At 40.8% G+C, this 13,387-nt stretch overlaps 1 protein-coding gene across 1 annotated transcript; it reads right to left on the reverse strand.

Moving 5' to 3' along the window:
* Window positions 1-9: 9 nt before the first annotated feature.
* UPB1 (beta-ureidopropionase 1) lies at window positions 10-13,178 on the reverse strand. The gene is made up of 10 exons (XM_041489047.1): window positions 13,049-13,178; window positions 12,240-12,411; window positions 10,740-10,827; window positions 9,965-10,059; window positions 9,551-9,712; window positions 6,469-6,638; window positions 5,722-5,803; window positions 4,854-4,896; window positions 3,948-4,102; window positions 10-1,148 (listed from the first exon to the last, which is right to left on the reverse strand). Exons 1-10 carry the CDS (start codon window positions 13,147-13,149, stop codon window positions 1,065-1,067), a joined length of 1,152 nt encoding a protein of 383 aa, XP_041344981.1. The 5' UTR covers window positions 13,150-13,178; the 3' UTR covers window positions 10-1,064.
* Between the last annotated feature and the right edge of the window lie 209 nt (window positions 13,179-13,387).

Genomic DNA, 13,387 nt, shown 5'->3' on the forward strand with positions numbered 1-13,387 from the left:
CGTAGCAAGTGCATTTATTAACAAGTTTATTACAAAAAATGTTTTTGAAAATCTGAAATTGCAATTTGGAAAAACAGAAACAAGAGTTCAAACATTTATTACTATCATTAGCTATAAATTCATAGTTGCTGGGCTGTAAATTGTATTCAGTCTGCATTGCCTGAACACCCACTGCCATCACCCAAATCATATGAAGTAAAATTTCAGAATACAGTATTACCTAAGAGTAGCAAATGTATCATTACTACCTTTATTCCACAGCTGGTTTGTGTACTCTGCAGCCACCACATATCCTACTGGAGTGCAGCCCCAGGGAAGGAATCTTCCTTGCCCATCCTGAGCTTTCTGTTCACAGTGAAAAGCATGCAACTGCCCCAGCCTTGCCTGTGCATTGGGTCTCTATTTCTGCTTCCCTTCAGGACACTGAGCTTCAGAAGACACCAAAGCATCTCTCTGAGCACAACTTCTGCACCTTGAAGGGGCCTAGCAAAGACACTGCTCCAGCCGTGGCTGTGTAAAAGGCAACAGTACCAAAGCAGACCTGCTTTACAGCACCCACAGATCTTCACACAACTGGGGTGTCTGGTACATTACTCAGCTATAACTGAACTGCATCAAGTAGTTTGTAAGCAGAAAAAGCAAACAAAACACAGATGAAAACAATTTCTGCCTCATCTCTCCCTAAATTATGCATTTGGGCAGAGGGTAAAAACCAGAAAGCAGAAACAGATGTACAATGCAAAGCTTACATAAAAATTTTCATGTCCTCTGAACTCATCCCATCAACTCTATCATAGTACACAGTATGTATATCTACTCTAGAAAAACACTGGATGTATTTCTAGCAAGGAACAACTTTAGACTCATTAGTGTAAATGACAAACACTTAAGAAGCCATTTTCAATTATTTTATGTAACAGTTCTGACTCCTATTATTTAAAACTGGTTACATGAAATTACACTGACAACATTAAAACAGCAACTTGTGATTCACATTAAAACTATAATCCAACACTAACTTTGAATTTGTCTTGCAACATTTCAGTGTAATGAGATGCTCTCTCCTACTCTTTGATGATATTGGGTATAAAGAAAGGCTGGATTGCTTCAGCGAGCTTTTCTGCATACATTTCATATCTACCAGTCATCTGGAAAACAAAAATCAAAGCTTCAGTTCTTTCAAGTAAGCTACAAAAGTACTTCAGTAGAAAATATTTATATCCACTGGTTGCTTTTTTCTATGACAATATATGATTTAATTGTCCCAAACATCAAAACCATAATTCCCTCAAAATCAAGATCTCCAGAGCCTTAGCACAAACATCTTTTTTATAAAAACTTTTTTTTAACGAAAGAACTCCTATTATGTTGCCTAGTACTGCATTTCTATCCAAAGAAGAAGCGTAGTTACACCCTGAAAAGTCCAACTTTTAAATGAACACCTTCCTGTTTTGCAGCTCTCCTTCAGTGACAGTCATGTCCACTGACTTACTATTTATTATAGCTATTCTGGATAGCTGGAAGTGAATGGGAAAGGTGGACTTACTCTCCTATGCATCAACAATTTTTTAAGTTACGTCAGTGAAGGCAGAGCAGTGTCTCTGTAATGAGAGAGTCCTGTCCTTCATGTCATGTCCCTGACTACCAAAGAACCCTGCTGCCAGCAGTAAGTTTGCATATAACACTGACAGTGTTGGGGTTACTCTTAATTCACCCGTTACTAATACAAAATATCAATGGTTTGGGCAACAGAGCAAGTGCTGGAAGTGCTGCAATACAGCACCTGATGTAGAGCCATCATCCTCTGAGTGTGCAACCCACAACATTGGCTCTGGGAGGGGAAAATTACATCTTTATTTAATCTGTTTAACCCCTTTGCTGCTCTAAGATTAGCAAATACATTCTACTGAATGTCCCTTTCAGGCACCACTGGGTGCAAACTGCAGATACCAGAGCAGGTTAAATAGGTTCATACTTGTTGTTAAAGGTTTTCTGCAGTGGGTGTGAAAACCTGTGACCACTCTTCCTCATTCCCCTCAGCAAGAACTACCTCTGTCTTGGCCACAACTGAGAGGAAAAGGAAACACCTCTCCCCTGTCACATAAACAAAACCACAGCTGTGCCTTAAGTGCCAAAACCCAACAACAGCACTCCACACCATCAACATGAAATAAAGGTGCTGAAAGCACAGGAGTTGAAGACAACAAAAAATACACAATTCTACACAAATCAGCTGAAGGGCAGTGTTTTGCTTTTACTGTTTGTTTTTCCTAATCAATACAATTGCTTTTGTTCAGATACCCCTGCTAAGCTGGTAGAAGCAATGCTCCATGTGCTTCCTGACACACCAAGCCTCTACTCTGTAGTAAGGGCCTCAGACTCTCATGGCAAAGCAAAACTAAATGCATGCCTGGCTTAAAAAGCTAAGAATCTTTCAGCACAACTTAATTCCATTATGGCAACAACCACATGCCTACCACAGGCGTCTGTAAAATAACAAATGCAATTCTGTTCCAGAAGATGACCTGAAATTACTTCTTGGGTTTAGTCCCTATGTATGGATTAACAATATTAGCAAAGAAATTGAGCTGTAGATAAGAAATTACTATTTTTTTTAATTAGAAAGCTTATTCGGCATTTCAAATCACAGACACTTTTCATTTTTATGTCAAACTGTCATCAAAATACGTTGGATATTGCACCATACTGTAATGCATAACAGGCAAATAAAGCAGCTCTATAAAATAAATGTCTGCTTGCAGTAGCATGATGTTCAAAAACTGACACTCCTTGCAAATGATTACTTATTTTAAATACTAGGTGATCACTGAAGAACCTAGACATATTGTACAGCTGCTAGCTAGGCATTCTGGACTATTTTGTTAGGATTCAAATCATGCTGATCTTAAGAGTGACTAGGAAAAACTTATGGTCTTTAGCAGTACTGAGAACTGGAACAAAAGATCTGTCTCAAGCAAAAAAGCAAAAGAAAAAAAAACGAAAAAAGCAAAGCCTATTTCCAGAGTTGCCACTTTTTTCTTTTTTTTGTTCCAACAGGATCTTTGTGTGGTCTGTTGTAAACTTGGTCAGAATAAAAAAGGAGAGTCGCTTGTTTAAAAAAAAAATCTGGTTACTCCACTAAATCAGTACATAATATAGCACCCCACACAGCCTGTACTGGCAAAACTGAAGGGTTAGCAAGCTGCTGTGCTGAAGCAGCCATTTCTTCAACCAGCACTGCTGCTGGACAAATTAAATCCAATTATGCCCTCTGGAAAGATGAACCAAATTAGCTTTACCTCAGAATACAAAAAAAAAAGTAATAAATAAGGTTTGTTAAAGCCATATGGAGTGGCTTGCAGCTATCTTAATCTGATTTAGATAAATTCAAAAGTGTGTTAAGATGCTTCAGATATTAATATATACAGTACATAGTTCTTTCTCTGTAGTTTCAACATACCCACAAAGTCAGGAAGTTAATATTGCAAAAATTTTGCCTTCAGAAAGTCCTTAAGTTTGTGGGTTTGGGTTTTCACTAAATTTCACCAATACTGACAATTAAGGCCTTTAAGAACATGCAATAGTACCATGTTAGATAGATCCAATGAGTCTGGCTCAGCTCAGCAATAAATGGCTACATTCACTGCACAAGGAAAGCAAAACTCTTGCCCAGCAATCAACCTCAGAGCTGCTGGCAATCCACATTAAGGTCCTGAGGCTAGGGTTTTCATCTGAAAGCTACTGGCCTAGTTTCCCTGAATTCTATTCCTTTTCCAAATCTATTTAAGCTTTTGGCCCCCATTATCCTGTTAAATTCCTTCAACAATTTAAGCTCTGAACTGCTAAAAAAAAAAAAAAAAAGGCTGCCTTTTAACTATTGTAACATCACAGAATCATTATCAAGCTTGTTTGTTCTGATACTGTATTTCCTTTAGTGTCAGGCTTACCTTAAAATTCCATTTGTCACTGACTTGCCTGCAGAGGTTTAGGTCCATCTCTGCCACCAGCAGCCCGTCCTGAGTGCGAGACAGCCCCGGGGTCCGGCTGCCGTCTGGCGCAGCCACGTAACTCGAGCCGTAGAAATGGCCCAGCTCGTGGTGTGCTTAGAGAGATTTTAAAAAGCATGTATTGCCATCTGCAAATAGGTTTGTAACTTAACATGCAGTGTCCTCAAAACCTGACTCCATTTCTTGGGTACTCACTGTGCTTTAGGCAAGATAATCATCTTGAAGAGTCACAGATGATCCTAAAATAACTGCAGTTTTGGCCAGTTATAATTTTCATGCAGAGTACACCATCAAATTATCAGGAAAATCTCCCTGCCTTTCATTATTGCCTGACATTATTGCCTTTCAAATAATGTACCATTATGCTTTGCCATTATTAAGTCTCTGGACTAAAGGCTTTGCTTTCATTGCTTTTTACTTTGCATTTAAATGAATTCTAATTGTCAAATCACACATTTTCAAAACAGCTGACAGAGATACGCCCATTCTATTTTCAATAAAAGGTCAGAGGTGAAAACACTGGGATTTGAGGCACAGAAAAGATGTTATTTCATATTGCACAACTCTTGAGTTGTGCCAAAAATCAATCACATTTGTTGTACTACTAAGCAATGGATCCCACTGACCTTTCTCATGCAGCTGCTAAAAACACTAAGCTCCAAAACTGGCTAAAAAAGGCTCAGGCACACTCTGGATGGAGCCACAAGAAGCCACAGTTTTCACAGCACAAGTTACTGTGTTTCAACACATAAGTACATACAAGAAAATCTCATACTCCTCATTGATAATCCTCTTTAACTTCCAGCAAATCTGGGAACTGGTAGTGAATGTGATTTCTGAACATACCTTTTCCACCATCTCCAGAAGTAAAGGCATTCTTGTAGTATTCCTGTGAAACAAGAGGAATCCATAGGTGGCAGTATAATTCTGTTTCATTCAAGAAATCCTTGCTAGTCTATCATATTTTGGGAGTTTATATAAATCTACAAATATTTTTTTCTGGCACACAATCAGCACTGTCTAAAGGGAGTCATCAGAGAGGCCTAGTTTCTGTGATGGATAGCATAGAACACAAGGTCTTTTTGTATCACTGCCTGTTGTTCATACACTTTAGGGAACATGCCTTGTATCCATTTCACAAGTTTAAAGAGGCAAAAGAGGAGATATTTAACCAAACATATCTTTTCAGATCACAAAAAAAAGGCAAACATATTCACATAGCAGCAAGGAAAATTCAGGATTTTTGCAGGGAATCTAATTTTAAAAATATACACATAATAGTGTAATTTAAGTAGTCTGAAGGTAAGAATGACTTATTGCATGCATTATTAAATTTCATTATAGAATTTTACAGGCCAGAAAGAGATAGTATCTGTACAACAGCCACAAGCTGTGTACCACTGACTTAAGGATATATTAATTTTTCAATCATTTTGACTAAAAGAATACTGATTTCACCAGAGAAACTGGGAGAGTTACCAAAAGGGCGGGTGCCTATTACAAAGATTCAATTAAAGAACAGGAAACAGCTGCAACCAAAAAGTAGGCTGCCAGCAACAGAGGCAGCTCTCAATCTCTTCATCACTGTCCATCTTCAAATCACATCATAAAGCCTAATACAGTGGTTACCCAGCAGGGGAACCCCTGCTGCCTTGAACAAACCCGTGCTCCAAGCCCTGAATGACGGGATGAATGAAGCCAGGAGGATACGAACCGTTCCTACTCTGTTGATGGGACACGTGAAGCAGTGGTTGGCTATGGCAGCGTTTCTGGCTTCGATTGGCCACAGCGCCTCGCTGCAACACAGAGGAGCAGGTATTCATTAACTGCACACTTCAGAGATAAATCTGGACTCTCACTGTCTCACACTGCACGTTTTCTGTCCAAGAAGCCACAGCTGGCTTTTAAGAAATCAAGTCAGTCGGGTGCAATTAATGTTAATGTGCAGAAGATTAATCTCACAAGGGACAGGTCACACTGGTCCAGTCTGGTTTGAGAGGTCTGATAATCACAAAATTGCCAACAGTTTAAAAACAAATTCCGAGAAAAGGGTATCTCAGCTTGGTTCTGAAAACTGCAATTTCATACCACACTCCTTAGGTGGACAATGGAAGCTGGTAAAATAAGCCTGAATATGACGACTACCAATTGTATAGCAAAAATATGACATAAAAAAATCTAAACAAACTCTCAGTTTTCAGAGCACCAGCTAGATGCTGGTGAATGCTGTCTCAAAGACAGGAGACCTGCTGATATACAGTAAAGTTCTCAAAGAGAATCAGTTACTGGGAGGAGACCGAGAGCCCCAAATTCCCGGTGGAGGAGAATGCAGGCTCCTTTTTGAAGACAAAACAATGAGACTACAAGACATCAGCAAGGTGCCTTTAAGGCCCCAGTGAGGGGCTCAGAGGTTCAGTTAACCCAGAAAGGGAGCAATGGCACAGATCAGTTTGTATTTTACCTGAGTGCCCCTATAGTGGCTGAAGGGTTGAAGATGATCTCTGCTCCATTCATGCTATACATGAGCCAGTTCAGAGGGTGGTGGCGCCCGTAGCAGATGTTCACAGCAATTGTCCCAAACTGTGTCTGGAACACTGGGTGTCCTGTATTTCCTTCCATATAGTAAGTAGACTACAAACAAACAAAAGAAAAAACAAAGGAAAAAGTCCAACCAACCAACAAAACCCACAAAGGCAGACTTCTTTAAAAAGTGCAAAGAATTACCTCCAAGTAAAAAAGCTTTTTAATCTGTAGATGGAAGGCTGAGGATAATATGATGAGATTTACAAAATCACTTAGGCAGTAGAAAAGATGAATACAGAAATGCCAATGCAGCAGCAGGAGCGTGTATTCACTGAAATTACACTTATACCTTTCCTTCCTTTCAAGCAAAGGAACTTTTTTTATGCAGCAGTCAGTGCACTTCCAAAATGTGCTGCTTTCTGGAAGTACCATCACCAGGTTCAGACAGTGGTAAAGACCCACAGATAAGGAGACAAGACATGCCACCCAACATTCCTTATACAATACTGAGGATCCCAAGGCAGCACAGAAGTTGCAGTGGCCAGGCTCATTCCTGACAGCATCCTTTGGTACTGATCTGAGATAGAAGAGCAAGGGACAAATTCACCACCCTGACCCAACAGGACATGTCTCTCATCACAGAAGGAAGGTGTGCTGTAAAGCAGACTCCCCTTTGTTGAAATTATCTGTTCTTTGTAACCACCACTGCCATTGGTCCTAAAGCAAGCAGGAACAGCTGGGGAACAAACCTGGGCCTCCTGTAAGTGTGGGCCAATGGCATAGCAGATACAGGAGGTCACCTTCTGAAACCAAGGGCTACAGGTTCAGTATGGCCAGTAAAATAATCATCTCATGTTTCTTATTTATTATCAGTTCTCATGAAATTGCACAGTCCCTTGGGCAGTGATTTGATCTCCTTTCATGTCTGTAGACAGCAGACCACATGGTGGGTGCTCACACAAGTCTTTTTCAAAACAATTCTGCTGAATGAATATATTTCCATTTTTTTTCTCCTATTCTCAGTTTCTTTTCTCACAACAGCAGAAGAAAAACAAGAATGCTGTTGCTTCAGGGAATTCATCAGTTCCTATTACTTTATTTCACACCAGAGGTCACAATCCTCTCCACAGCAATAAACTGTGATGTCTCAAGAAGGATTGATTTTTGTTTATAAGGCCTCCCACACTTGGCTGAATAGGCCACAGACCAACCTCTCTGCCCTTTCCATTTAGTTCTTGCTGATTCAATGGACACGATATTAACAAGGCTCCTTTCCCATCTGCCCTACGGAGACAACCCATAAGAAATAATTTCAAATTCGATATTTCCTTGAGGTTTAACTTTGTTGATAAAGAAAACAACATTAAAGTAACACAGATGAATATAATCCTTTCCTGTAGCCTGGGTGGCTTCTGAAGTTGCTTTATCAGAATTGCTCAGCTCACAAGAGTGGACTTAATGCTTTGCTAACAAAGCCAGCTGAAGACAGTGCTGTCTTGGGTAAGCACAACTTGATTCTGTAACAAGTAGATATAAGAAGAAGTGCCAGATCATTATAGTATATCTGGAAGCTATAAACAGATATTTTTGTAGTAATTATGGCATATAGGATTCTAAGAACTGATTTCTTTTAGCAACTATGCAAAACTCTTAGTGAAACTCTATTTATACTTCACATGAGAAAGTAAAAATTCTTTCTTTTTTTAGGTGTCTCTCATTACAGTTTCATAGCTGGAAACAATGAGTTTCTTGGAATCTGTTGATTCTCCACTAAACACTGTCAGGAAAACTGAAAGACATCATATTTTAGCACAAGCAAAAGGAATTTATTTTTTGCTGGATTACGTAAAGAACAAATAAAAAAATGTGGAAAGTAACCAATGGATTTATTAGTTACTACTTTTGCTAGCTAAAGGACAGACCTGATAAAATAATATTAAATATCAGAATAAGTGTTAAAAATATAAGGTAAGACTGATGACTGACAGACTGTGCCAGAAATTCATTGAGTAGAACTCTATTAACAGCCTCCTCTGGAGAAACTCAAACCAGCCTGATCAAGTCTGGGAGCAAGGTCAAAACTTGCAGAGGTCTTCGAACACAAAAAGTTTTGAGACCCAAAAGAACTTTTTGCATTAATAAAAAAGCACTTTAGGTTCTGAAGCCTCAGTTTGATGACTGGAGCAGTCAGTCAGGGAACAAAAGCAACTGGAGGTATACAGCAGCCTCCAGTGCTTAGCAGAAATGCCTCTGTTAATTACTCTCTTTAGCTGACAAGGAGAGATTTAGTTAGGTAAGACAATGTATTTTTAGACTTCAGTTAATTTTTAATCCTGATCTTTCTGCTTGTGATAATTCTTTGGATGGATAAACACGTTTCAGATCTATCAGTCATTGCCTTTACTGCCAGTTCAGTTTCTGATTCTGGAGGATGGCCCAAAACCCTGCTGGGGGTTTCAGCTGCAATAATGCCATTAGTAAACAGAAGATGCCATAAACCAGCTATTCAGTCAGAGGCACGATGAATTAAGGGATTCTGCTCGAATAAGCACAAGCAAAAGAACTGTCATTTCCAAGACAACCTCACAGAGAAACAGAGAAAGGCTGTAAGTAATGTTCATGCTCAAACCATGAAACAATTGCCCTGCAAATTAAAGTAAGTTCAATGTGCACACATGACAAAACTACCCAAGCCAATCATGCACAACAAACATAACACAGCTGTAACTTAAACAATTCTTTTAAAGGATACTTGATACTTTTGAAGTTTCACTGGGCCAAGGAAGAGTACCTAACAGGATTCAATGTTATTCTTCCTTTAAGACTCGTCACTCTCATAAAAATTATTCCTTCTTGATAAATTAACTATCACTTCATCTCAGAAAAACTGATTCAACAGTAAATGAACCACATTTTGTAGGAACACATTGCATTTCCTGCCACTGTGACTCTGACACATGCTGGCACAAACAAGAGCTGCAAGGTAAGACTAATTTGAATGCCACAATACTGCACCTTACCTCATTGAAATCTCCAACCCTTGGAATGTGATTTTTCCTACTTTTGCCAAGGAGTGCTCCAGAATTAGAAATGACCACTGCAGTATTCCACAGAATTCCACCATGCAGCTCATCTCGCTCCAGGATTGGAGACACCACAACCATATTGTACTTCTTTGCAAGCTGCACAAATGAACACAATTCCTCTATTAGACACCAGCCTGCAGTACCCCAAAATGAGATACCACAGCCAGCTGAAAACAGTTAATTTTAAAAAAAGGTAAACCAGCATTACATGTTAACTAGAAATGTTAAATAACACAGGTACGAGTCAGAAATGCAGCAAATTCTGCCTGCCAGTTCACTGGCATACTGTCTTTTCCTTCAAATGATGTCAGTTGGTCTTTTTTTTTGCTTGCTTGGTTGGTTTTTTACCTCTTGACAGAATTTTGTTGTTGGCCCATCCTCTGCTGACTCGGCAAATTCAGTCCAAGGAAGTTTCTCTCTTGTACAAAAAGCAAAGGGCATGGCTGGAAAACACCAAAGCAAGGCAAAATGTACAAAAATGTTCATGTCACTCAAGAAATACATGGTATTTGCATGAATACGGATAAAAAAATGGAACTATGAAGAATGATTAAACTGTTTTCCTTGTTTAAAGGCAAAAGCTATTTAAAAATATTTTTAGCCAGGGCAAGGAGATTTGAGCTCGCACAGGGCAAACCAGAAGAGAATGGATGCATGTAGTGAAGTCTCAGCAGGGGTGAAAAGACAACATACCCCAGTCACTGGTGTACACTGTGAACAACCTGTTTCCACAAACATTTCATGGGCCTTCACGTGCCCATGAAAGTCAAGGGTTTTGTTTCAATTAAGCCTCAAACATCCCATGTTAAGTAAAAACAGATTTTTAAATATTAATATCTGTCTAGAAAAAAACCCCAATGTTTTAGGAAAAAAAAAATGAGGAAAGGATCACAAAGGATGCCATGAAGGAGCTCCAAATATCATATGGCAGTCTCCAATACAACAGACCCCTCATATCTCTTCCATACAGTTCTGCTACCTCAGACTCTTTGGTTTTTCCTTTAGGAAGCAAATCACTAAAGTCAATTGCAGTATCTTGGAAGATTTCTACTGTTCTCTTACAGGACACCTGTTAAAATAGAGGGCACTTGACATCCTAGAGGGAAGCAGAGCAAATACTCACTCCAAGCCTCCTGGAAACACACGATGTTGACCCCACACATTGCAGCCACTCCCACTATCTCCTCGATGCGCCTGTGCAGGGCAGCCACCTGATGGTGAGAAATGTCACACCGTTACAATGCCACATGTTCTAACTCACCTCTGTGTCAACTGCCTGGTTTCACACCCTTTGCTCACACTGAGTTTATCTGGTTCTATACTTAGTGCCGTTGCTTTCAGGGGGAGTAACTCGAGGTATCATTCCTGAGCACTGATAACAGAGTCAGATATAGATTTTTAAAAGCATTTAGATGCTGAAAATAGAGAAAGAATTCCAATGGGATTCTAATTCCATGGTTGCAACATTTATATAGCTGGAAACTCACTGCTGCCTGACTTGCAAAAAGATGAAAATCTAAACAGAATCAACAAAAACTATAATTTTGCTGCTCATTGTAAACAACCTACAGGATGTTAAGCCCTCTATCCTAAGAGCTAAGTAATTATTACCAAGAAAAATAATCAAAGTATTTATTAATTAGTTTTCTAGAGTATTCTACTTAAGGATAAGCATAGGTGTAGTACTTTGCATTGCTACTTTCAGGTTTCAAAAAAAAAAGAGTAAAGACAAGACTGCAGTGACCTATGAAATCAAAAATTGTATACTGATTTACAGAAACAGTTAACTAGTTATTAATAAAGTAAAATCATTAACATAGCTGGTACTTTATTCAACAGCTGTTATAAAGAATCCACAAACTTGAATTAATGACTTGCATCTGTGATAGGTAATCTTTCCAAAACAAACTACTTCAGAAATGTTCTGTCCTGTTACTGTACAAAACTACTACTCCAGGAGATTTTACAAGTGCAGTATTTTCTTTCCCTATTTTAAAGCTACTCTCAGGAGACTATTTCTATACATATTTGTCACTTGAGTGCTGCTGTGTCCAAGATGTTAAGAGATGATGGTTTCAGAATAATTAATGTTGGAATAGACCTCTAAGATCATCAACCAAGTCCAGCCATTAACCCAGCACTGCCAAGTCACCACTAAACCATGTTATCTTGTAATAAGATTTCACTCGCTGCTGTACAAAGAATAATGAACACAGCTTTATTAATCTGTTTCCTCTAATGGATTTTCCTGTAATGGAACATTTCTCAATTAAAACAAGCACTGCACCTGTGGTTTCCACTGGTTGCCATCCCTTTTGATTTTGTGTAAATGATTTTGTGTTTCATCTTAGAGGCAAAGGATTTTCATGTTTAAAATGAGCTACTAAATATTTAGCTTTGGAAAAACTGTGAGGTAAACACAAGAGATGTTTCTGAGAAACAGTGAAACTAAACGTGTCACTCAAATTTCTTATAGGATGCTCTACTGCAGTAGTGAAGGGTCCTGTACTGCCAGACAATCATTAGACATTTTGTGATACAGTTCCAAAAATCAACAACTGAATTGTGTTATGTCTCAATCCAGCAGAAGAGATAGAAACAGCCCCAGTCCCAGTCTGTGTACCTGGATGGCCACTGCTGTGTCTGTGGGAAGAGGAATTTTATTCTGGATCAGTCCCACTCGAACAATACGTGGCCTTCTCAATTGCTCCAAAGCAGCTTCAAACCCATAGCCCTGTAGTTCAAAATCTCTTTCCTGAGCTGCTGACAGTGCAGCAGTTGGCAAATCAAGTTTTCTGGATTGAAGAGGAAACAAAGACATTTCAAGATGAGATGCTCCCTTTTTCTGCTCTGAACGCAATGGACCAAGGGGATGACAATTCTGCCTAACCCTGCAGAGACACCCAAGCTGCCATGCCCCACGTCACCACCGGCCTGGGCCAGGCCGTGACCAGCTCTCGTGCTGACCCCACCGCTCACCGCCATGCCAGCCATGGCCCACTGGCCTGTCACTCCCAGACACTAACCCTGCTGCACAAATCAAGGAGCAACTACACACAAACTTGCACCTGCCATGCCTGGATTACAAACACTTTCCCTCCCATGTCTTTTCCTCAAGTTTAATCCCTACTTTCCAGGCTCCATCGCCCCGATATCACTATTCCTGTCATGTCTTCCATCCTTGTCCTTCATTTTCTCACACTGTCCTGTTCCTCACACACCTAGATCACCTCCAAAAAACCCCAGTCACCTCACTGCAGCACCACAAGCCCTACTTCTCCTTTTTCCCCTCAGCCCAGCCCTGTGTCTTGCAGGCCCGCCCTCACACTGCCTCCTTCCCCTCACACCCGGGCTGGGCCATCCCCGCGGAGCCCGGCGAGAGGAGGGACGAAAACCCGCAGAGATGGGGGCGAGCCCGTCCTGGTGGCGCACCTGGCCTCGCCCCCATAAAGGATCCGCTTGACCTCGGCGAGTTCCCCGGGCGGGATGTGCCGCTCCAGGCACAAGTCCAGCGACTCCAGCTCTGCCGCCATGGCGGAGGGCGAGCGCGCGCACCCCTCAGGCGCTCGGTGGCCCCTGGACTTTGCCCCGGGCGGCCCCGTCGGCCACGCCCCGCTCCCCTCACGAGAGGCGGCGGAACGGTCCCGGCCCGTGCCCTCAGCGACGGGGCTGCGCCGGGGCCCGGCTGTCGCCGCTCCGGGGGCGGGTGCGGCCACGAAGGGGCAGGGAGCGCTCAGGACTCGTAAATGCTCGTGGTGGAAAAGAACCACA

Source organism: Pyrgilauda ruficollis, unplaced genomic scaffold, assembly GCF_017590135.1.
Source record: "Pyrgilauda ruficollis isolate IOZ18807 unplaced genomic scaffold, ASM1759013v1 scaffold9, whole genome shotgun sequence".
Taxonomy (NCBI): Eukaryota; Metazoa; Chordata; class Aves; order Passeriformes; family Passeridae; genus Pyrgilauda; species Pyrgilauda ruficollis.

Coding starts and splice junctions, on each gene's coding strand:
- UPB1 (XM_041489047.1), bottom strand. CDS start 13,149: ATGGCGGCAGAGCTGGAGTCGCTGGACTTGTGCCTGGAGCGGCACATC. Junction 10,828..12,239: donor ACACAGCAGTGGCCATCCAG/GTACACAGACTG, acceptor TCTCACCATCAG/GTGGCTGCCCTGCACAGGCG. Junction 6,639..9,550: donor GGGTTGGAGATTTCAATGAG/GTAAGGTGCAGT, acceptor GTTTGTTTGTAG/TCTACTTACTATATGGAAGG.